The 22,005-nt window shown below is 38.7% G+C and overlaps 1 protein-coding gene and 1 pseudogene across 7 annotated transcripts in view; both read right to left on the minus strand.

Moving 5' to 3' along the window:
* PAAF1 (proteasomal ATPase associated factor 1) overlaps window positions 1–22,005 on the minus strand; it is a 45,356-nt gene that overhangs the window by 18,338 nt on the left and 5,013 nt on the right. For 6 of the 7 annotated variants that reach the window (XR_010406987.1, XR_010406988.1, XM_045894413.3 and 3 more), the window contains 3 exons: window positions 20,281–20,370; window positions 5,074–5,172; window positions 4,284–4,434 (listed from right to left, as the gene is read on the minus strand). Coding sequence is in view for 5 of the 7 variants with exons in the window: in XM_045894413.3 (XP_045750369.1) it covers window positions 4,284–4,434; window positions 5,074–5,172; window positions 20,281–20,370 (340 nt within the window). In the remaining 2 variants the exon portion in view is untranslated. The remainder of the gene's footprint in view (window positions 1–4,283; window positions 4,435–5,073; window positions 5,173–20,280; window positions 20,371–22,005) is intronic. The other variant, XM_045894416.3, reaches the window with a different exon arrangement.
* Window positions 9,977–12,069, minus strand: LOC123857502 (TP53-regulated inhibitor of apoptosis 1-like; annotated as a pseudogene).

Genomic DNA, 22,005 nt, shown 5'->3' on the forward strand with positions numbered 1-22,005 from the left:
CCAAACTGATACAAGTCCTCAAGATAAAAACCAAGATAAAAAAGCACTGCCTTCAAGAAAAGATTCAGCTGAATCACATATAAACATCCTAGCCAATGTCTGGGAAATAAGAATGTTAAGTGAAACTATGACTAAAATAAGTATTAATAAGAAATAGAGCAACATTTATATATCTAGGAATGTTTTTAACCAATTTACTCTATTAAGATTATCTAGTTTTATTATTACTATTATTTTTTTAAAGATTTTATTTATTTATTTCACAGAGAGAGACACAGCGAGAGAGGGAACACAGGCAGGGGAGTGGGAGAGGGAGAAGCAGGCTTCCCACTGAGCAGAAAGCCCGATGCGGGGCTCAATCCCAGGACCCTGGGATCATGACCTGAGCCGAAGGCAGACGCTTAACGACTGAGCCACCCAGGTGCCCTAGTTTTATTATTATATGAAGCTGGTTTAATGTTGCTAGGAAGCAAACACACACATACGAGGAAGGGGAAATGCACGTGTGTGTGTGTGTGTGTGTGTTTGTGCATGGAAAGAGTAATGGCTGCGACTCAGATCTCAGAAAAAATGAGCCTTGAAGCACTACTATTACTTGGAGGCAGCATATCCTATTTCAAAGAAAATATAGGAGTTTGAAAATAATGGCCTAAGTGCTGAAAATGCAACCTGACCTCCTAAAATTATTCCACAAATGTAAGCAGTTTTCCTACCATGGTGAGCAAAAAACTCAACCAATCAGCTACAGTGGTGTTTCATTTGGCCTCAACGTTTTCATAGATTATGAATGATCTGGTGCTTATTAGAAATAATTATGATTATTAAATTATTATTACTCAAAGGATTGTATTATATAAACCTCCAAATCCACCAACCTAATTAAATGGCCTGTGCAATTTAAAAACTTCAAACTAAAGTATACCTTAGAGCTACTTAGAAGACTCATATACAGTAGTCTTCCCTTATCTACAGTGTCACTTTCTCTGGTCAAACACGGGATGTGAATCACATCACTTTACCCAGCATATCCACGCAGTATCCATTTGCCTGTTACATATCACAGGTTTGTACATATAGGAAAAGATAGTATATACACGGTTTGGTACTATCCGCAGTTTCAGGCATCCACTGGAGGTCTTGGAACGTATCCCCCATGGATAAAGGGGGACTACTGTATTACAAAGACAAAACTACTTTTAGGGCGCCTGGGTGGCTCAACTGGTTAAGCGACTGCCTTCGGCTCAGGTCATGATCCTGGAGTCCCAGGATCAAGTCCCACATCGGGCTCCCTGCTCGGCAGGGAGTCTGCTTCTCCCTCTGACCCTCCCCCCTCTCATTCTCTCTCTCTCAAATAAATAAATAAAATCTTTAAAAAAAAAAAACTACTTTTAGTTTATCTTTTCATCAGAAGGATTTAAAAACATACACAAATCTCATCTCTGCTTGTTAAAGAACACAGTAATTCTTTATTGACATAAAATATGTATCTAAAAATATAAGGGAAAACCAATTACATATTAACTAGGATCATATTTGTTGCTACTGGAAAAATTCTATTAGAATTAGAATTAGTCTATTCTATTAGAAATAACAATTTCTGTTTTTCACATATGACAAGTATGTTAAAACATCACAAAGCTCACCCCCCCACCTGGGATTAAAGTTTAGCTTTATATTTTATATGAACAATAACATTTATTGTGCACTTATAATACCAGTGATTATGCTAAATCCTTCACATGCAACATCTCATTTAATACTGCTATTCCCATTTTACATGAGGAAACTAAGGCTCAGAATGGTTAAGCAACTTTCTGAGGTCATACAGATTATAGGTGGAAGAATTAAGATTTAAACCAAGATTTACATGTCTCCAAATCCCATGCCTAAACACCCTACATACTGTCTCACTTACTACCATATTTTCATATGCTAGAAGCAATAAGAAAGCCAGGGACTTAATTAAACTAACCAAAGTTTATCCTTTACACAAGATCTTTATACAGAGCTACTTTGTTAGCGTCCTAATGGTTCCTTGCAATAAGCATCAGGCTATGTTCAGTCCAGTGTTCCTGGTGGTTTCTTTTATGTCTCACTTGCCAAGACTTAACCTAGGCAATAAAAGACCATGTTCACTTTCAACACTCACTATCTTCTTTTGGGGAGGAGGGGCAGCAAAGCAAGGTTTATTGACCAATAGCAAAGTGATCACACAAAGCTTCCGACGAGGGAGGGGACCCCAGAGGATTGCCCAACACTCACTATCTTCTGTTTCTCTTATTTAGTCACCACTTGTGAAACCACTAAAGATCATACATGCAGGTAATAATTTTTATTCTATTTTTTATGTAGTTCATGGCCTTTGCTAATAAACATGCTTCAAAATTTTGTAACTAAAGAGATTAAAAAAGGAGCCATACAACGAAACTTGGAATTCATTCGGCTGGAGTGACCCATATGCTGCTAAACTATCAGAGATTAATTTTGATTTTCTGTACTGTGGAAGAACGGGCAACACCAAATCTGGCCTTACTTTACAGAACTACCTGGGCAGGAGCATTCAAGACCTGACAGACATTAGCCTGGATCTGACTTCATGTCATTTCTCCCACAGTTTGTCACTTCTATTCAACCTAATAAAATTCCTCCTCTCAAAAAAAAAAAAAAAAAAAGGAAAAGTCACGAGTTGTTATATCTAGAGTATCTAGAGAAGCTCCCACCCCATCCTGGGACGTTCTCGTAAGGCCGAAGAATGAATAAAGATTCAATCGGATTGACAAACATTATGTACTTCACTCTAAGCTAAGTGATGCACGTGTATTCTTAGGAAGAAATAAAGAACACTGGACGACTTAGTTTTCACATGGTGGGCATACTGCAGTCGCCCAAAGGAATTACTAAGTTGAGTGTGCGTTGACATTGAATATGCACTTTGTTAAGCTCACAGTCATGTCTTGTTCCACTGGAAAACTTCCCTGTGCCTCACAAATTCAGGATGGCCAGATGTGAGGTGAGTACCTCAGGGTTCCTTTAGACCCGTTTGGCTCCTGGACTCCCCCTCTATGCAGGCCACTTTGACTCCTTAGACCAGTCAGTTCTTCAGGCTGAATGTGAGGAAGGCTCCAAATATCTTTTCTATTCCTTCTCAATGCACCTGTGTACTGACAGTCTTAGAAATAACCTTGCTAGGGCGCCTGGGTGGCTCAGTCGTTAAGCGTCTGCCTTCGGCTCAGGTCATGATCCCGGGGTCCTGGGATCGAGTCCCACATCGGGCTTCCCGCTCTGTGGGAAGCCTGCTTCTCCCTCTCCCACTCCCCCTGCTTGTGTTCCTGCTCTTACTATGTCTCTCTCTGTTAAATAAATAAAATCTTTAAAAAAAAAAAAAAGAAAGAAATAACCTTGCTAAGGTTAACATGTATTTGCTAGATGATCTGTATGTAACCTAACAAATCATTATAAAGAAATATTAAAACTTAAAGCTCAACCACGCAAGTTATTTATAATATAGTCAGGTACACAAAGCAAAAGACTAGTTTAAATACCTTAAGTATAGGGCAATACATAATTAATTCTCAAATGAGTGGCATAGATGATGTGTACTATGATTCCAAAGGAGGGAACAAGGTAAGGAATTATTTGGGGATATTAATGCTTTTTCAAAAATATCCAAACTTGTAAAATAAGAGTAACATTTATCACCTTTTTAACATTCCGATTAAGGTTAAAACATCTCTAAATTATAATTTTTCCCCCACAAACCAACCAGTTACAAAGGGAAAATGTTCTCATTCTGTCTCTATAACCTGTTATCAACTGGCTATATGGCTAATCCATTTTAAAATCTGAACTGTGACTTAAATCCGTAAGAACTGACAGTCAGTAGTACCAAGCTCCATCTTTGATATCTAGTGATGCAGCCATTTGCCACCCAGCTTTTACTATCACTTCAAAGGACTAATAATGAGAAAATGTTGGGACACATTTCTCTCTCTCCTAGCACACAAGCAGATAGAACACTGGACGACTTAGTTTTCTGGGGAAGGATTTTTTTTTTCCACTTATCAACTGTGGAAAACAACTATCTGTGTATAGCAGTTAGTTCTAGATAGCAATAACAAGACTCAGTGTCAAAGGAATTTCTAATCCTTGAGGAAACAGCTCATTTAAATGGTCAGTTAGAGGAATTATTTGTGTTTTTGTAGATAACTAGCTTCTGTTTCTACCTTTTTGATTTGTCTCTGGGGATCATTAGAGAAGCCTTTTGGAGAAATCATCCTTCCTACCTCCTTTGTGACCTTTGAATGTCACCACACAGCTAGCATCTTCAGCTGACCAGATCTTCAGCTGGGCATCCATTCCCCCACTCAGAACCACAAGGCCTGATGGGAAAAACCTGCAACAATTCACATCAAACACATGTCCTTCCAATACTCTCTGGAAAAACAAAAGAAAATTCCATGCTAGTTCTCTTGTCCATCCCCTGATATTCTCTTACCTGTCATATCTTTGGTCCCTTAAATATCTACATGCTGGGTTTTAAAACTATGGAGGTCCAAAAGGATCTCTTTAGCTCATCTGTATACCAGGTAGTGTTCTAAGAGCTACTTACTCCCTTTTGTGTAGCTCTGGCTACAGATATTATGGATTTGAACTCCAAGGTTCTCACAGCCTCCTTAAGTCTAGTACTACATATAAGGAGCTAAGGAGGCTTGAGGACTCTTTTACTCACCTCTTCTTAAAATCCTCTGTGTAAGTTGGAGGGGCTCAGCCATATAATCAGTACAATAGCCTACCTAATCTGTTAGCTGATCACTGAAGGCAGTTCATACCAAGAGACCACCCACTTAGACATTCACTGGCCTGGCTTCTCCACTGTTTCAGCCCCAATCTGTTCCGGCAAATCACTAAGATTGAGGATGGTTCTGAGATTAACAAATGGGAGAACAAAGATCAATTGAAGTGTGGTGGTCCTATAAATTTAGAATGCACCACTCTTCTTTCTGTGACCTAGTCTAAGGCTTCCCAGACCACCCTTCATGTATAAGACCCTAAAAGCAAATCCAAAGCCTTTACTCTGAGCTCGCCATTGGAAGCCTGCCAGATCTTCATGCTTCCATCAGTACTAGAAGACACACCAAGGCCGCCTCCACTGGAAATGTCCAGGCATGTTATCTGTTCAAAAGACAAAATAACTGCTGTTATAAATAATGAAATGCTCTTTTTTCCCTGAAATATGTTAAAGATCTCCCCTGTTTCACACTCCTCCAAGACTTCTTCAAGCCTATGCTTCCCAGCACCAAGGACATGTGTTTTCACCTGAAGATTGAGGTGTCATCACCTATCTCCTAACAAGGCTAGCGCCAACATCTTTTATTTCTCAAAACAAAAAGATGTTCTTGTAATAAACTATAGTCTCCGGCTTCAACTATAAAGTTTTTACTATCCCCGTATCATTTCCATCTTTCGCTATTTTTTTAAATTCTTTTTTAAGATTTTATTTATTTGACACAGAGAGAGAGAGAGAGAGAGAGAGAGCACAAGCAGGGGGAGCAGCAAGCAGAGGGAGAGGGAGAAGTAGGCTCCCGGCGGTGGAGCAGGGAGCCCGATGCGGGGCTCGATCCCAGCACCCTGGGATCATAACCTGAGCCGAAGGCAGACACTTAACCGACTGAGGGACCCAGGCACCCCTCTTTTGATATTTTAAAATTAAGATACCTGATTCTTAGGAACCCACATACACAAGAGACAGTCAACTAAAATGCACCAGAAGGATTCAAGGAAAAGCAAAGATGTTTCCAATTTACTACTTCACATTCCCTCTATAAAATCCTAATTGTGTGTATGTGTGTATTTTAGAATAAGTAACAAAAAATTCTGATTAATTTATGCAGTTTCAACATTAGCAATCACTTCATGCATAAGCAACGATCATACACATGCATACATACATACCCTTTTTATTAAAAAACACCCAGCTGCAAATATTCCAGAAATGGAGGACTGAGATACATAATCCCAGACATATTCCCAGCAACTAAGGGAAAAGTAGGGTAGGCTTTAATTATCCAATCTTCCATTTTTCTTTGTTCTATGCCAGTTGAACCATAATGAGTAAGTTCAGCAAGAACTAAAGGGACATATCTGTCACCTCTAATAACTTCTACGACTGTTTCTTCCTTATTTTGGTTCCTCAGAATAAAAGTACTTTTTTTTTTTAAAGATTTATTTATTTATTTTAGAGAGAGAGCACTCGCAATGCGCAGGGGAAGAGGCAGAGAGAGGGAAAATCCTCATGCAGACTCCCTGCTGAGCGTGGAGCCTGATGTGAGCTTGATCTCACGACCCTGAGATCACGACCTGAGCCATAACCAAGAGTCGGATGTTTAGGCAACTGAACCACCCAGGTGTCCCAGAAAAGAAGTACTATTAACTTAATTGTGGATTCTTTAATTTTAAGGATTATGACAAAAATTAACCTTTATATCATGTTTTATCATTTAGAAAGCATTTCCAAATAACATTATATCATTTGATTTTCATAATAATCCCATTCTGCTCCTAGCTTCCCACTGCTGGGTATTGGTGACTCGGAGGTAAATCTGACATAGCCCTGCCTTCACATTCTTAGTACAGGAGTACCCATCTCTCAGATCTTTCTTCTCCAAACTACTGCTACTATCCTTAAACCTGCCTTAAGCCTGAATACTAGCATCATCAATTAACTTTTCAATTCTATGTCTGGCTCCCCAACTACATGACAAGCTCTGTAGGTGTCAGAACAATGTCCTGCACTTTTTTTTTTTTTGAAAGATTTTATTTTTAAGTAATCTCTACACCCAACACAGGGCTCAAATTTACAACCCCAAGATCAAGAGCCGCATGCTCTACCGACTAAGCCAGCCATGTGCCCCTGTCCAGCACTTTCTTAACACAACCACAGGCTACGTACATAGTAACTACTCCACAAATAACAAACAATAGCAGTTTGGTAATAAGAATGAAGTACCTTAACAACACTAGGTAGGTGAGTAAAGCCATCTGACCTATATCAATAAGAGCAACTACTGTCCTCATTTGCAGAGGACACAACACATTTAAACACTCTCCTACTCACGCTGAAGTAGTTTTAATCCCTAAAGCAACAGAGCTCAACCTCTTTCCTGATGCAGGTGCTATCTACTCAACTGCCAGCTAGGCATCTACCTTTGGTTTTATAGTGGTCACCTCAAACTTACCATGTTCAAAACACAACTCTCATTTCCCCCAGCTTCACACCAATACAACTACTTGACCTCATTCAGTAAATGGCAACATAATTTATCCACTTCTTTTGAAAATTCTGGAATGATCCCAACTCATTTTCTCTCACCTTTCACATCCAAGTCATTAGCAAATCCTGTCTGGTCCCACACCCCAAGAATGTAGGTGCTACACAACAGTTTTATTCATTGCTATAGTCCCAGAGCCCAGAGTACCTGGATTATAGTAGGTGATTAATAAATGGATAGGTCTACCTAATAATGAACTCAAATAAGAGAAAATGAGAATAAGAAATAGAAAAGGGGCACAATTAGGGCACCTGGGTGGCTCAGTTGGTTAAGCATCTGCCTTTGGCTCAGGTCATGATCCCAGGGTCCGGGGATAGAGCCCTGTGTCAGGCTCCCTGCTCAGCAGGGAGTCTGCTTCTCCCTCTGCCCCTCCTACCTGCTTATGCTCTCTCTTGCTCTATCTCTCGAATAAATAAAATCCTTTTAAAAAGGGCACAATTAATAATTTTTTTAAAATGACCTACTTCTCTCAACTATACTCAAATAAAAATAAGTAAATTTGGGGCACCTGACTGGCTCTGTTGATAGAGCATGTGACTCTTGATCTCAGGGCTGTGAGTTCAAGCTCCATGTTGGGCATACAGCTTACTTTCAAAAAAAAAGTAAATTTAATTTAATTTAAAAATCTTGTATATGTATTATATACTGTATTCTTAAAATAAAGTAAGCTGGAGAAAAGAAAAAAAAATGACCTATTTCTCAAAAGGTTTTCCCAATTCTGCCAAAAAGTTTATCACTTCCTCCCTAGTAGTCTTCAGCACTATGTTCATATATTGTAGTGGTTGTCAACCAGGGGCAAATTAGCTCATCACATTTGGTGATGTCTGGAAACATGTTTAGTTGTCACAATTGGGGAACAGTCCCCTACAATAAAGAATTACCCAGCTCAAAATGTCAATAGCGCCATGGTTAAGAAATTTTGATGTATTCTATTGTATCCTCTCAGTTAATATATTGTCCCTGGAGGGGACAGAGATATTGTTACCTTAGCTGTTTTACATATCTTTGGAGTCCTAGTTCCTATATCTAAAAAATAATTAAATCTGAACTATGCAGTTCTTCCAAAGTGACAAAACACTGAAGAGTAGATTGTAGGCCATACCAGCTATCTCCTTTCTCCAAACTTTTAAAAAAGAAGAAAGGAAACTAACATTTATTGAATAGCTATTATATACCAGACATGTAACAGACACTCCCCTCATATAATACCCTCAAAAATCTATTAAGATAGGGGCACTTGGGTGGCTGAGTCGTTAAGCATCTGCCTTCGGCTCAGGTCATGATTTCAGGGTCCTGGGATCGAGCCCCGCATTGGGCTCTCTGCTCAGTGGAAAGCCTGCTTCTCCCTCTCCCACTCCCCCTGCTTGTGTTCCCTCTCTTGCTGTGTCTCCCTCTGTCAAATAAATAATAAAATCTTTTTAAAAAATCTATTAAGATAGGAATTATTTCTATTTTTCAGTTGAGAAATCTGAGGTTTAAGAAGTGATTAAGTAATATCCCCAAGGTGACACAACAGAGCCAGGATGCAAACCTAGGTCAGAATTTAAAGCTAAAGATCCATTTCTTAGTTCCAGCAAAAAAACAGATCAATGGGATAATCCTAATTATCGGATAAATATGACAATTCAAGAGAGCGAGATATGGATGGATTACTTTATAGTGCCTTGATATGCTAATCATTTCAAAAATAATTAAGTTACATCCCTACTTTAAACCAAGTAACAAAGTTTGAAATGTAGAAAAATAAAACATAAATATTCAAAGAAAATACAGTATTTATAATTTTATTTAACACATATCATGCTTACTATGTTTCAGATCAAATTCTGTTTCAATCCTTGTAACAACCCCATGAGATACTACTTTTACCCCTATTTTACAAATAAGAATCTGTGACATAGAGGGTAAGTACCTGGCCTAAGAGCACAGCAAGAGGCAGAACCGAAATTCAAATCCAAAGAGTCAAATCCAATGAGTCTATCACTAGAGTCTGTGCTCTTATCCATTATGCTGTGCAATTAAAAATGAATATATATATATAGGGGCACCTGGGTGGCTCTTTCAGTTAAGTGACTCTTGATTTCGGCTCAGGCCATGATCTCAGGGTTCTGAGACTGAGCCCTCCATCAGGCTCTGTGCTGGGCGTGGAGCCTGCTTAAGATTCTCTCTCTCTCTCTCTCTCTACCCCTCCTCCACCCCTCTCCCTCCCTAAAAAAAAAAAAAAAAAGTGAATATATATATAAAATCATGGACTACCCTAAGCAGGACCCCAAAAGTAGTTACCATAAAGGAATAAACCGATGGGCTTTATCATCTACAAATAGACCAAAATAACTAACACCCATAATCTAGTGTATTGCTATGTTCTCTTCACCTGTCTGATCATACTCTTTTTTTCTTCTTCTTTTTCTTTCGTTTAAGTCTTTTTAAGTTTTCATAGTTACAGTTATATTCTATCCTTTCAATGTATTTAATTTTATTTTTTATTTTTTTATTTTTTTTTAAAGATTTTATTTATTTATTTGACAGAGAGAGACACAGTGAGAGAGGGAATACAAGCAGGAGGAGTGGGAGAGGGAGAAGCAGGCTTCCCCGCTGAGCAGGGAGCCTGACGCGGGGCTCGATCCCAGGACCCCGGGATCATGACCTGAGCCGAAGGCAGACCTCAACGACTGAGCCACCCAGGCGCCCCTAATTTTATTTTTGTATATATATGAGGGTTTGCTTTTTGGGTTTTTTTTTGAAACTAAATGTTACAATTTATTCCATCTTCATGATTATAGACATTACAGGGCAGGGTGGGTACACAAGGTATATAAAACAAACTCTTCTCCCATTTAACCAGATGCAGCATTTTGGCAGTTTTATGATAATACAGGTTGGCTTAATTCATTGACTTGGGCAGAAAGCTGGCAACAGCAAATGTTTGCAATTTAGGATTTTCCTCCATTGTTACTCCAAGGATCTTAATTCCTAAACTACACTATGAGCTCTGAAATGGTGTACAAAGCAACATTCAAGCTTTCACATATTAATCAGAATCTAACACCTCTTCTTAAGGTAGGGAATTCTTAAAGCTGTCTTCCTCTTGGCTAACCCAGTCCACCAAGAATCTTAAAAATTATCATATAAAAATAAAACTGTTCTCCCAAGCATTGATTAAAACTGTTGTGCTGGGGTCTCTTTTCAGAGGCTTAGCTCCTTGAGAGAAAAGAGAGATCCTAACCAATTGCTTCCATGAATAATAACCCTAGTACAATGTACTCAATGTCCTTTGCAGCAAAACTCAAGAGGTCAGGCAACCTTGAACATTTTGACAAATTTATCAGTATTTACATATAAAGGATATTTAAATCTGATCCCAGACCAAGTATTACAACCATAATCCCAAGAAATCATTCAGTTTTAGCACATGGAGTTCCTGCAAGATGCCAGGGCAAGTGAAAAATCATCTCAAAGCAAAGAGTGATGCATCTTTTACAAGTGAGAGGAAATCAAGGAGGAAAGAAAACTCCTCCCTCCTAAACTCATTAAATCAATGGTTCTTTTCACAGCCTTAATTGACGAAATCCAGTGTCCTCAATATCCTGATTGAAGGAGTTTATTTTCAAGGTGACTGTCAAGGTCAAAAAGAGCTCTCAAGCTTTTCTTTGACATGGCCCATGAATTCCAGTCCTTCAGTGGGAATCTCCTACTTTATTGCTTTCTGAACACACTGCTGACAGTGCTTAAAGAGGTCGGTGCACGGGACTGGGGAGCTGTCTGCCTTGAGGAACTTCTCCTCAAACCAACAACTGAAGCACTGGTCTTACTCACGCTTCATGTCAGTGCACGCCTGCCCTATGCTATTCATGGCGGCAGCAGTTACGTTTTTCTTTCTTTACAATTTTGGGATGTAGTTTTTTCTAATAAACAGACCAAAATACACCCAGATTATAGTGTATTGCTCTGTTCTGTTCACCTGTCTGCTTACATTCCTTTTTTTTTTTTTTTGGCTTTTAATTTTCATTTTTACAGTACATTCTAACCTTCCATTGTTTTTAATTTTATTTTTGTACATATATAAGTTTTTCTTTCTTTACAATTTTGGAATCTAGTTTTCTAACAAACAACCAAAATACACACAGGATCCAGGCATTGCTCTATTCTGTTCACCTGTCTGATTATATTCTTTTCCCTGCCCCCCCCCCCCCAGGTCTCTTCTGATTTGTTTAGTGTATATTTCTCTGGGGTCGCTGTTGCCATTTTAGTATTTTGTTCCCTCGTTCATCTATTCTTCTCTGAACAGAATGACAAGATGGAAAAATATCTCAAAAAAGAGACTAAGAGGCAATACTGACTGCCAGGGACCTAATGAGTATGGGTATAAGTAAGATGTCAGAACTAGAGTTCAGAATAACGATTATAAAGATACTAGTTGGGCTTGTAAAAAGCATAGAAGACCCTAGAGAATCCCTTTCTGGAGAAATAAAAGAACTAAAATCTAATCAAGTTGAAATTAAAAAGGATATTAATGAGATGTAATCAAAAATTGAGGCTCTAACTGCTAGGATAAATGAGGCAGAAGAGAGAATCAGTGATGTAGAAGATAAAATGATGGAGAATAAAGAAGCTGAGAAAAAGAGAGATAAACAATTACTGGATCAGGGCACCTGGGTGGCTCAGTTGTTAAGCGTCTGCCTTCGGCTCAGGTCATGATCCCGGGGTCCTGGGACCGAGCCCCGCATCGGGCCCCCTGCTCCGCGGGAAGCCTGCTTCTCCCTCCCCCACTACCCCTGCTTGTGTTCCCTCATCTCGCTGTGTTTCTCTCTGTCAAATAAATAAATAAAAATCTTAAAAAAAAAAAAAATTTTATAAAAAAAAAAAACAATTACTGGATCATGAGGAGAGATTTCAAGAGATAAGTGATACCATAAAGCAAAACAATATTAGAATAATTGGGAATCCCAGAAGAAGAGGAAAGAGAGAGAGACAGGGGCAGAAGGTATACTGAAGCATATTATAGCAGAGAACTTCCCCTAAACTTGGGAAGGAAACAGGCATTCAAGTCCAGGAGGCAAAGAGAACCCCCCTCTCAAAATCAGTAAAAATAGGTCAACACCCTGACATATAATAGTGAAACTTGCAAATCTAAGAGACAAAGAGAAAGTCTTGAAAGCTGCTCGGGGACAAAAGGTCTGTAACCGACAAGGGTAGAAACATTAGACTGGCAGCAGACCTATCCACAGAGACCTGGCAGACCAGAAAGGATTGGCATGATATATTCAGGGTGCTAAATGGGAAAAACGTGCAGCCAAGAATACTTTATCCAGCTAGGATGTCATTCAAAATAGAAGGAATGATAAAAAGCTTCCAGGACAAACAGAAACTAAAAGAATTTGTAATCACTAATCCACCCTTACAAGAAATATTAGAAGGAATCCTTTAAGCGAAGAGAGAGCTCAAAAGTAACATAGACCAGAAAGGAACAGAGACAACATACAAAAACAGTGACTTCACAGACACTTTACAATGGCACTAAATTCATTTCAATAGTTACTCTGAATATAAATGGGATAAATGCCCCAATCAAAAGACACAGGGTATCAGACTGGTAAAAAAGCAAGACCCATCGATATGCTATCTGCAAGAGACTCATTTTAGACCCCAAGACACCTCCAGATTGAAAGTGAGGAGGTGAGGGGACGCCTGGGTGGCTCTGTTGTTAAGTGTCTGCCTTCGGCTCAGGTCGTGATCCCAGGGTCCAGCCCACACTGGGCTCCCTGCTCAGCAGGAAGCCTGTTTCTCCCTCTCACACTCCCCTTGCTTGTGTTCCCTCTCTTGCTGTCTCTCTCTCTGTCAAACAAATAAATAAAATCTTAAAAAAAAAAAAAAAGAAAGAGAGGAAGTGAGGGAGTGGAAAACCATTTATCATTTTAATGGACATCAAAAGAAAGCTGGATGGCAATCCTTATATCAGACAAATTAGATTTTAAACCAAAGACTGTAATAAGATATGAGGAAGCAAACTATATCAAAATTAAAGGGTCTATCCAACAAGAAGATCTAACAATTGTAAATATTTATCCCCCTAACATGGGTGCAGCCAATTACATAAACCAATTAATAACAAAATAAAAGTGGGACGCCTGGGTGGCTCAGTCGTTAAGCATCTACCTTTGGCTCAGGTCATGATCCCAGGGGCCTGGGATCGAGCCCTGCATCGGGCTCCCTGCTCCACGGGGAAGCCTGCTTCTCCCTCTCCCACTCCCCCTGCTTGTGTTCCCTCTCTCGCTGTCTCTCTCTCTGTCAAATAAATAAATAAAATCTTAAAAAAAAAATAACAAAATAAAAGTAACACATACATAATAATGCAATAATAGTAGGAGATAACACCCACTCACTGCAATGGACAGATCATCTAAGCAGAAGATCAACAAGGAAACAAGGGCTTTGAGGACACACTGGACTGGATAGACTTCACGGATATATTCAGAGCATTTCATCCTAAAGCAACAGAATACACATTCTTCTCTAGTACACATGGACATTCTCTAGAATAGATCACATATAGGTCACAAGTCAGGTCTCAACCAGTACTAAAAGATTGGGATCATTCCCTGCATATTTTCAGACCACCATGCTTTGAAACTACAACTCAATCACAAGAGGAAATTTGGAAAGAACTGAAATACACAGCGGCTAAAGAGCATCCTACTAAAGAATGAATGGGTCAGCCTGGAAATTAAAGAAGAATTAAAAAACTTCATGGAAACAAATGAAAATGAAAACACAACCAGGGCTCCTGGGTGGCTCAGTCAGTTAAGCATCTGCCTTTGGCTCAGGTCACAATCCCAGGGTCCTGGGATCGAGTCCCACGTCGGGCTCCCCGCTCAGCAGGGAGTCTACTTCTCCCTCTGCCTCTGCCCGCTGCTCTGCCTACTTGTACTCTATCTCTCTGTCAAATAAATAAAATCTTTAAAAAAAAAAAAAAACAAAACACACAACTGTTCAAAACCTCTGGGATGCAGCAAAGGTGGTCCTAAGAGGGAAGTATATAGCAATACAAGCCTTTCTCAAGAAACAAGAAAGGTCTCGAATATACAACCTAACCTTACACCTAAAGGAGCTGGAGAAAAAACAGCAAGTAAAACCTAAATCCAGCAGGAGAAGAGAATCAATAAAGATCAGAGCAGAAATCAATGAAATAGAAACCAAAAGAACAGTAGAACAGATCAAGGAAACTAGGAACTGGTTCTTTGAAAGAATTAATAATAACATTGATAAACCCCTGGCCAGACTTAATCAAAAAGAAAAGAGAAAGGACCCAAATAAATAAAATCATGAGTGAAAGAGGAGAGATCACAATGAACACTGAAGAAATACAATTAAAAGAACATATAAAAAGCAAGTATATGCCAACAAATTAGGCAATCTGGAAGAAATGGATGCATTCTTAGAGACGTAAAGTACCAAAACTGAAAGAGGAAGAAATAGAAAACCTGAACAGGCCCATAACCAGCAAGGAAATTGATGGAGTCATCAAAAATCTCCCCACAAACAAAAGTCTAGGGCCAGATGGCTTCCCAGGGGAATTCTATCAAACATTTAAAGAAGAAATAACACCTATTCTTCTGAAGCTGTTTCAAAGAATAGAAATGGAAGGAAAACTTCCAAACTCTATGAGGCCAGCATTACCTTGATCCCAAAACCAGACAAAGACCCCACCAAAAAAGGAGAATTACAGACCAATATCCCTGATGAACATGGATGCAAAAGTTCTCACCAAAATACTAACCAATAGGATTCAACAGTACATTAAAAGGATTATTCACCATGACCAAGTGGGATTTATTCCTGGGCTGCAAGAGTGGTTTAACATCTGCAAATCAATCAATGTGATACACTACATTAATAAAAGAAAGGTCAAGGGCGCCTGGGTGGCTCAGTTGGTTAAGCGACTGCCTTCGGCTCAGGTCAAGATCCTGGACTCCCGGGATCGAGTCCCAAAATCAGGCTCCCTGCTCAGCAGGGAGTCTGCTTCTCCCTCTGACCCTCCTCCCTCTCATGCTCTCTGTCTCTCATTCTCTCTCTCAAATAAATAAATAAAATCTTTAAAAAAAAATAAAAAATAAAAAAATAAAAGAAAGGTCAAGAACCATATGATCCTCTCAATAGATGCAGAAAAAGCGTTTGACAAAGTACAGCATCCTTTCTTGACTAAAACTCTTCACACTGTAGGGATAGAGGGAACATGTCTCAATATCATAAAAACCATCTATGGGGGCGCCTGGGTGGCTCAGTCGTTAAGCGTCTGCCTTTGGCTCAGGTCATGATCCCAGGGCCCTAGGATCGAGCCCTACATCGGGCTCCCTGCTCCGCGGGAAGCCTGCTTCTCCCTCTCACTCCCCTTGCTTGTGTTCCCTCTCTTGCTGTCTCTCTCTCTGTCAAATAAATAAGTATTAAAAAAAAAAATCTATGAAAAACCCACAGCAAATATCATTCTTAATGGGGAAAAACTGAGAGCTTTTCCCCTAAAGTCAGGAACATGGCAGGGATGTCCACTCTTACCAACGCTGCTCAACATAGTACTAGAAGTCCTAACCTCAGCAATCAGACAACAACAACAACAAAAATAAAAGGCATCCAAATCAGCAAAGAAGAAGTCAAACTCTCACTCTTTGCAGATGACATGATACTCTATGTGGAAAACCCAAAAGACTCCACCCCCAAATTGCTAGAACTCGTATACAGGAATTTAGCAAAGTGGCAGGATATAAAATCAATGCACAGAAATCAGTTGCATTTCTATGCATGAACAATGAGACAGAAGAAAGAGAAATTAAGGAGTCAATCCCATTTACAACTGCACCAAAAACCGTAACACACCTAGAATAAACCTAACCAAAGAGGCAAAGGATCTGTACTCAGAAAACTATTGAACACTCATGAAGGAAACTGAGGAAGACACAAAGAAATGGAAAAACATTCCATGCTCATGGATTAGAAGAAAAATACTGTTAAAATGTCTATGCTACCTAGAAGAATCTACACATTCAATGCAAACCCTAGCAAAATACCATCAACATTTTCACAGAGCCGTAACAAATAATCCTAAAATTTGTATGGAACCAGAAAAGACCCCAAAAAGCCAAAGGAATGTTGAAAAAGAAAATCAAAGCTGGTAGCATTACAATTCCAGACTTCGATCTCTTATGAAGTCTGAAGATGATTACAAAGCTGTAATCATCAAGACAGTATGATACTGGCACAAAATCAGTCACATAGATCAATGGGACAGAATAGAGAGCCCAGAAATGGATCCTCAACTCTATGGAAAGAATGTCCAATGGAAAAAAGACAGTCTCTTCAACAAATGGTGCTGGGAAAATTGGATAGCCCCATGCAGAAGAATGAAACTGGACCATTTCCTTACACCACACACAAAAATAGACTCCAAATGGTTGAAAGACCTCAATGTGAGACAGGAGTCCATCAAAATCCTAAAGGAGAACACAGGCAGCAACCTGTTCAACCTCAGCCGCAGCAACATCTTCCTAGAAACCTTGCCAAAGGCAAAGGAAGCAAGGGCAAAAATGAACTATTGGGACTTCATCAAGATAAAATCTTTTGCACAGCAAAGGAAACAATCGACAAAACCAAAAGACAACCAACAGAATGGCAGAAGATATTTGTAAATGTCTTATTAGATAAAGGGATAGTATCTAAAATCTGTAAAGAACTTATCAAACTCAACACCCAAAGAACAAATAATCCAGTCGAGAAATAGGCAGAAGACATGAATAGACATTTCTCTAAAGAAGACATCCAAATGGCCAACAGACACATGAAAAAAATGCTCAATATCACGCGGCATCAGGGAAATACAAGTCAAAGTCACAATGAGATACCACTTCACGCTGGTCAGAATAGCTAAATCTAACAAGTCAGGAAACAACAGATGTTGGTGAGGATGTGGAGAAAGGGGAATCCTCTTATGCTGTTGGTGGGAATGCAAGCTGGTACAGCCACTCTGGAAAACAGCAGGAAGGTTCCTCAGAAAGTTGAAAACAGAGCTACCCTACGACCTAGCAATTACACTACTAGGTATTCATCCAAAGGATACAAAAATGCTGATTCGAAGGAGCACATGTACCCCAGTGTTTATAGCAGCAATGTCCACAATAGCCAAACCATGGAAAGAGTCCAGATGTCTGACAGATGAATGGGTAAAGAAGATGTGGTATATATATACAACAGAATACTACTCAGCCATCAAAAAATGAAATCTTGCCATTTGCAATGATGTGGATGGAACTAGAGGGTATTATGATAAGCGAAATAAATCAGAGAAAAACAATTATCATATGATCTCACTCATATGTGGAATTTAAGAAGCAAAACATAGGATTATAGGGGAAGCGAGGAAAAAAAATAAAACAAGACGAAATCAGAGAGGGAGACAAACCATAAGAGACTCTTAATCGTAGGAAACAAACTGAGGGTTGCTGGAGGGGAGGAGGGTGGGGGGATAGGGTAACTGGGTGATGGACATTAAGGAGGGCACGTGATGTAATGAGCACTGGGTATTATATAAGACTGATGAATCACTGAACTCTACCTCTGAAACTAATAATATATTATATGTTAATTAACTGAATTTAAATTTTAAATTTAAAAAGTATATACATTATTAAAATGTTTTAAAGTCAAAAAAAGGGAAGTTTCACCTTGACTTTCTTGTAATTAACTATTAATCAAAAGGCACAATTCATACCTTGATTTCTTTAAAGCAAGGCAAATCTTTATTCACGTTTATAAAGCAATTATGAGCAAAATTCACGTAGGATTTTTATAAAAAATATTTTCTGTAACAGTTTGCATTTATCTTGCCCACACATACTATTATAGCAGGGTTTTTTTTAATTTATTTATTTTAGAGAGAGCTTTAGTGGGCAGAGGGGCAGAGGGAGAGAGAGAATCTCAAGCAGACTCCCTGCTAAGTCAGAAGCCCGACACAGGGCTCGATCCCAAGACCCTGAGATTATGACCTGAGCTGAAATCATGAACTGGATGCTCAACTGACTGAGCCACCCAGGCGCCTCTATTATAGCAGTTTTTTAAAAAACCTCTTATTTATCAAGTCTTTCCAAAGCAATCAATTTAGTTTTCAAAGACATAATCACTCTGTCTTTTCATACTCATATTACATTGGTTTACCATATTTAATTAACAAAATTTCAAAAACAATATAACTGATAATGTAACTTATCCTTATTAAGCATTCAACTTAACCAGCAGTGTTGCAGTATGCAGATCTCAGAGGAGAGCTTACAAGCTGTGAATGTGCTGTGAGCTTCAGTCAGTACGGTTTACACAGGAAAGGCAGAACAATAGTTAACTCAATAAATTAGTTAAGTGGAAGTCAGAACATACCAAAAGCCTTATAACTTGCATCCCCTGTGACTCAGCAACTCTATTTTATAAATGTACTCTAATTTCTTCCTATCTTTGTGAATAAAGGGTTAGCCCAATCACCAAAGTAAAAAATCAGGAAATCAAAAATATCTGAAAGTCCAGTAACACAAGATTGGAAAAATGAATTGTAGTAAATCATACAGTAGGAATACTGTGCAGCTCTTAAAAGAATATGCAGAAAAAAAAAGAATATGCAGAAAGATGACATATAGTGATGTACATAATATATTATTAAGGAATAAAAAGCAGTTATAAAACAGCATGTACTATAAAAACCTATTTTGGTAAAATATTTAAAGTTTTTTTTTTTTTTTTAATTCATTCGAGATACAGAGATACATTGAAAGAGAGAATATGAGCAGGGGGAGAAGCAGAGGGAAGGGGAGAAGCAGGCCCCCCGCTGAGCAGAGAGCCCGATGTGGGGCTCAATCCCAGGACCCTGGGATCATGACCTGAGCTGAAGGCAGACACTTAACCATCTGAGCCACCAGGTGCCCCTATTTTGGTAAAATATTTAAAGAAAAAAGACAGGGTGGGGTGCCTGAGTGGCTCAATTGGTTAGCAGTCTGCCTTCAACTCAGGTCATGATCCCAGATTCCTGGGATCAAGTCCCGCATCCACCTCCCTGCCCAGCGGGGAGTCTGCTTCTCCCTCTCCCTCTGCCCTTCCCCCTGCTCACGTGCACTCTCTCTCTCTCACCCTCTTTCTAATAAATAAATAAAATCTTTTAAAAGAAAAGAAAGAAAAAAAGAAAAAAGACAAGGAGAATCAAGTGAAATAATACATAAAGCTTAACATGGTGCATATTGTAGGCAATCAATAAATGTTAGATATTACTACTGTAATTATTATTAATACAGCATTTGTAACAAAAGCTCACAATAGTTACTTAAGGTTGTAGAAGGTCACTGATTTTTCACCTTTTTATATTTCCTAAATTTTTATCACCAAATCTATGTCTGTTTTATAATAAGGATAAAAAACAGCCATTTTGTGAAATGTACCACACAATAAAATGGAAGGCTTTAATATAATCAGTTTATACACATATTTCTCATTTATGCTTCCAAAAAGATCATGGTAGTAGAAAGGGCATTATCACAGAGACCTCTGAAAATTATTCCTCAATATGCTGTACTTGGAATTGTGAGAAAATGTTCCTGTCCTGTAGGCAATGAGACACATATGAGCAATGGCAAATTAGATAAACATAGCTACTATCATTATCCAAAAGTCACAAAGCAGCTCTGCTAAAACATAAATAAGTAAACTTCAGACAATTCCATTCTCTAAGACTACCAGTGAGTGGATTTGTATACATATTCTATATGGACCCAAATACCAGTTTTGCCAAATGTATCACACTTCAGCTATGGTACCTTAACAATACACGGTAAATAAAAGACACATTAATTATGAATGTTTATAGCACTCAAGCAGATAAAATGAAAAATTAACATGCTATTATATTCTCTCATTTTATCAAAATACTTACACTCTTTGAATGAATTCTGGAAAAAGTAGTGTATGGGGCCAAAAACTTTGAGGATGCATTTTCCTTTGGACAAGAAATATGAATGCTTTTCTAAATAGAGAGGGAAAGATGAAATTCATCAGTAAAATTACTCCAGTGGAATGAAAGGCTCTTAAAGAAAACATCAGGATGATAGCAAATTCTCATTTTTCAAATGTACCCTCTCTAATCCTCCTTTGCCAGCTTACACTACCACTCCCCTGTAGATTAGCAGCCCTTTTACTGCAAAGGGCTGCAATGTAATTTGGTATTGCTTTGCTGCCCTTATCTTTTTATATCGAAGTAAACTCCCATAGAAGGTGAACCAACAGGAAGATACAAATGACAAATATGAGAGCATTAATTTTTAAAAGAAAATCTAATACCAGTACTCTCAGTTAGCAGTGGGGCAAGAAACAGGATTAACAGATAGGAGGAAACAGCACCAGACTCCAAGTCTAGCACCTAAAAGACTAGTCTAAAAGCTAACTTACTGCCTATAGGAACTTTTAGGAAAAAATGTTAGACTACTGACATCTATAGTTACCAGAGAAAACTGGTAAATTATGGTACACTTATACGATCTGTAGGCCCTGATCAGGCTTGCAGTGCCCATTCCTACCTAGGACTTAAACTGATCATCCATGTTCATAGACTGCTCAGAGCCCCACAGCTGTATTAATTCCCCACGTGTTTTGCTAGTCATTATAACATATCTTTCCACTATTGTAGCAAGAAACACTGGTGACATAGTTGAATGGTGACATTCAAACTATACCTAGAAAAAGATGTTAGGTTCAGGTGACATGACCTGCATAAGGCAGCCTTTGTAACCATTTAAGATTAAGTATGTTGGTATTTCAAGGTAGCATGTATAGAGGCATAAAAGGCTTAGTAAACCCTTCAGGGTTTCTTGCAATATGATAGTCCTTTAATCTAACTGGCTGAATACCAACACCACCACCTAAGTGTGCATCTCCTATAGGGAGCTGAGGAGCTCCGCTCACCAAATGGCCCCTAACCTGTTATCCCTTCTGCAGCAGTACTTCAAAGTTTCTGGAAATTCTGCTGAACAATGAAAATGTCTTTAAAAGTCAAGATTTTCTAAACCTCTTTCTAAGACTAAAATACATACAGCAAACACAGGTCCTCACAGTTCTTTAGAAAGAACAATTTCAAAGTAATAACATTCTCATCACTAAAAATCAAAACGCTCTTATTACAAGTCTTCTGCTCCTTTAAAAAGACAATTAGAATATCTGTCTACATAAACAATACTTTCTTAGCCAGCATATCCGTATGTGGCTGCCTGCAGGCTTTTCATTAAATGAGTTTTCACTTCAAACCCCATGAGAAAATTCATACAGCTGCAAGGGAGTTGACCTGGATTTGGAATTGCCTCCTGTACCCAAAACTAAAAGTGTCAGCTAAACTCTCCTGGCTTAAATATTCCTACCAGCAAGGATTCAGGGAACTCCAAGAACTTAGTGTTCAGGCATCTGTAAGAATTAGGTTTGTTCTCAGAAGACTTCATTTCTTTGGGACTAATTATGCAAAAGATTTGAAGAATTAGTAGTTTTTTCCTGCTTATCAATTGAGCAAATCAACCTTTAATCTATAAACAAACTATGGAGGAAGAGAAATGTTGAACTACCTTCCAATATCAGCAGTAGAGAATCATGCTATTATTGAAAATATTTTAGTGAA

The sequence above is a fragment of the Mirounga angustirostris genome, unplaced genomic scaffold (genome assembly GCF_029215605.1).
Source record: "Mirounga angustirostris isolate CCGP_5_RB_7025 unplaced genomic scaffold, mMirAng1.0.hap1 SCAF_13, whole genome shotgun sequence".
NCBI lineage: Eukaryota > Metazoa > Chordata > Mammalia > Carnivora > Phocidae > Mirounga > Mirounga angustirostris.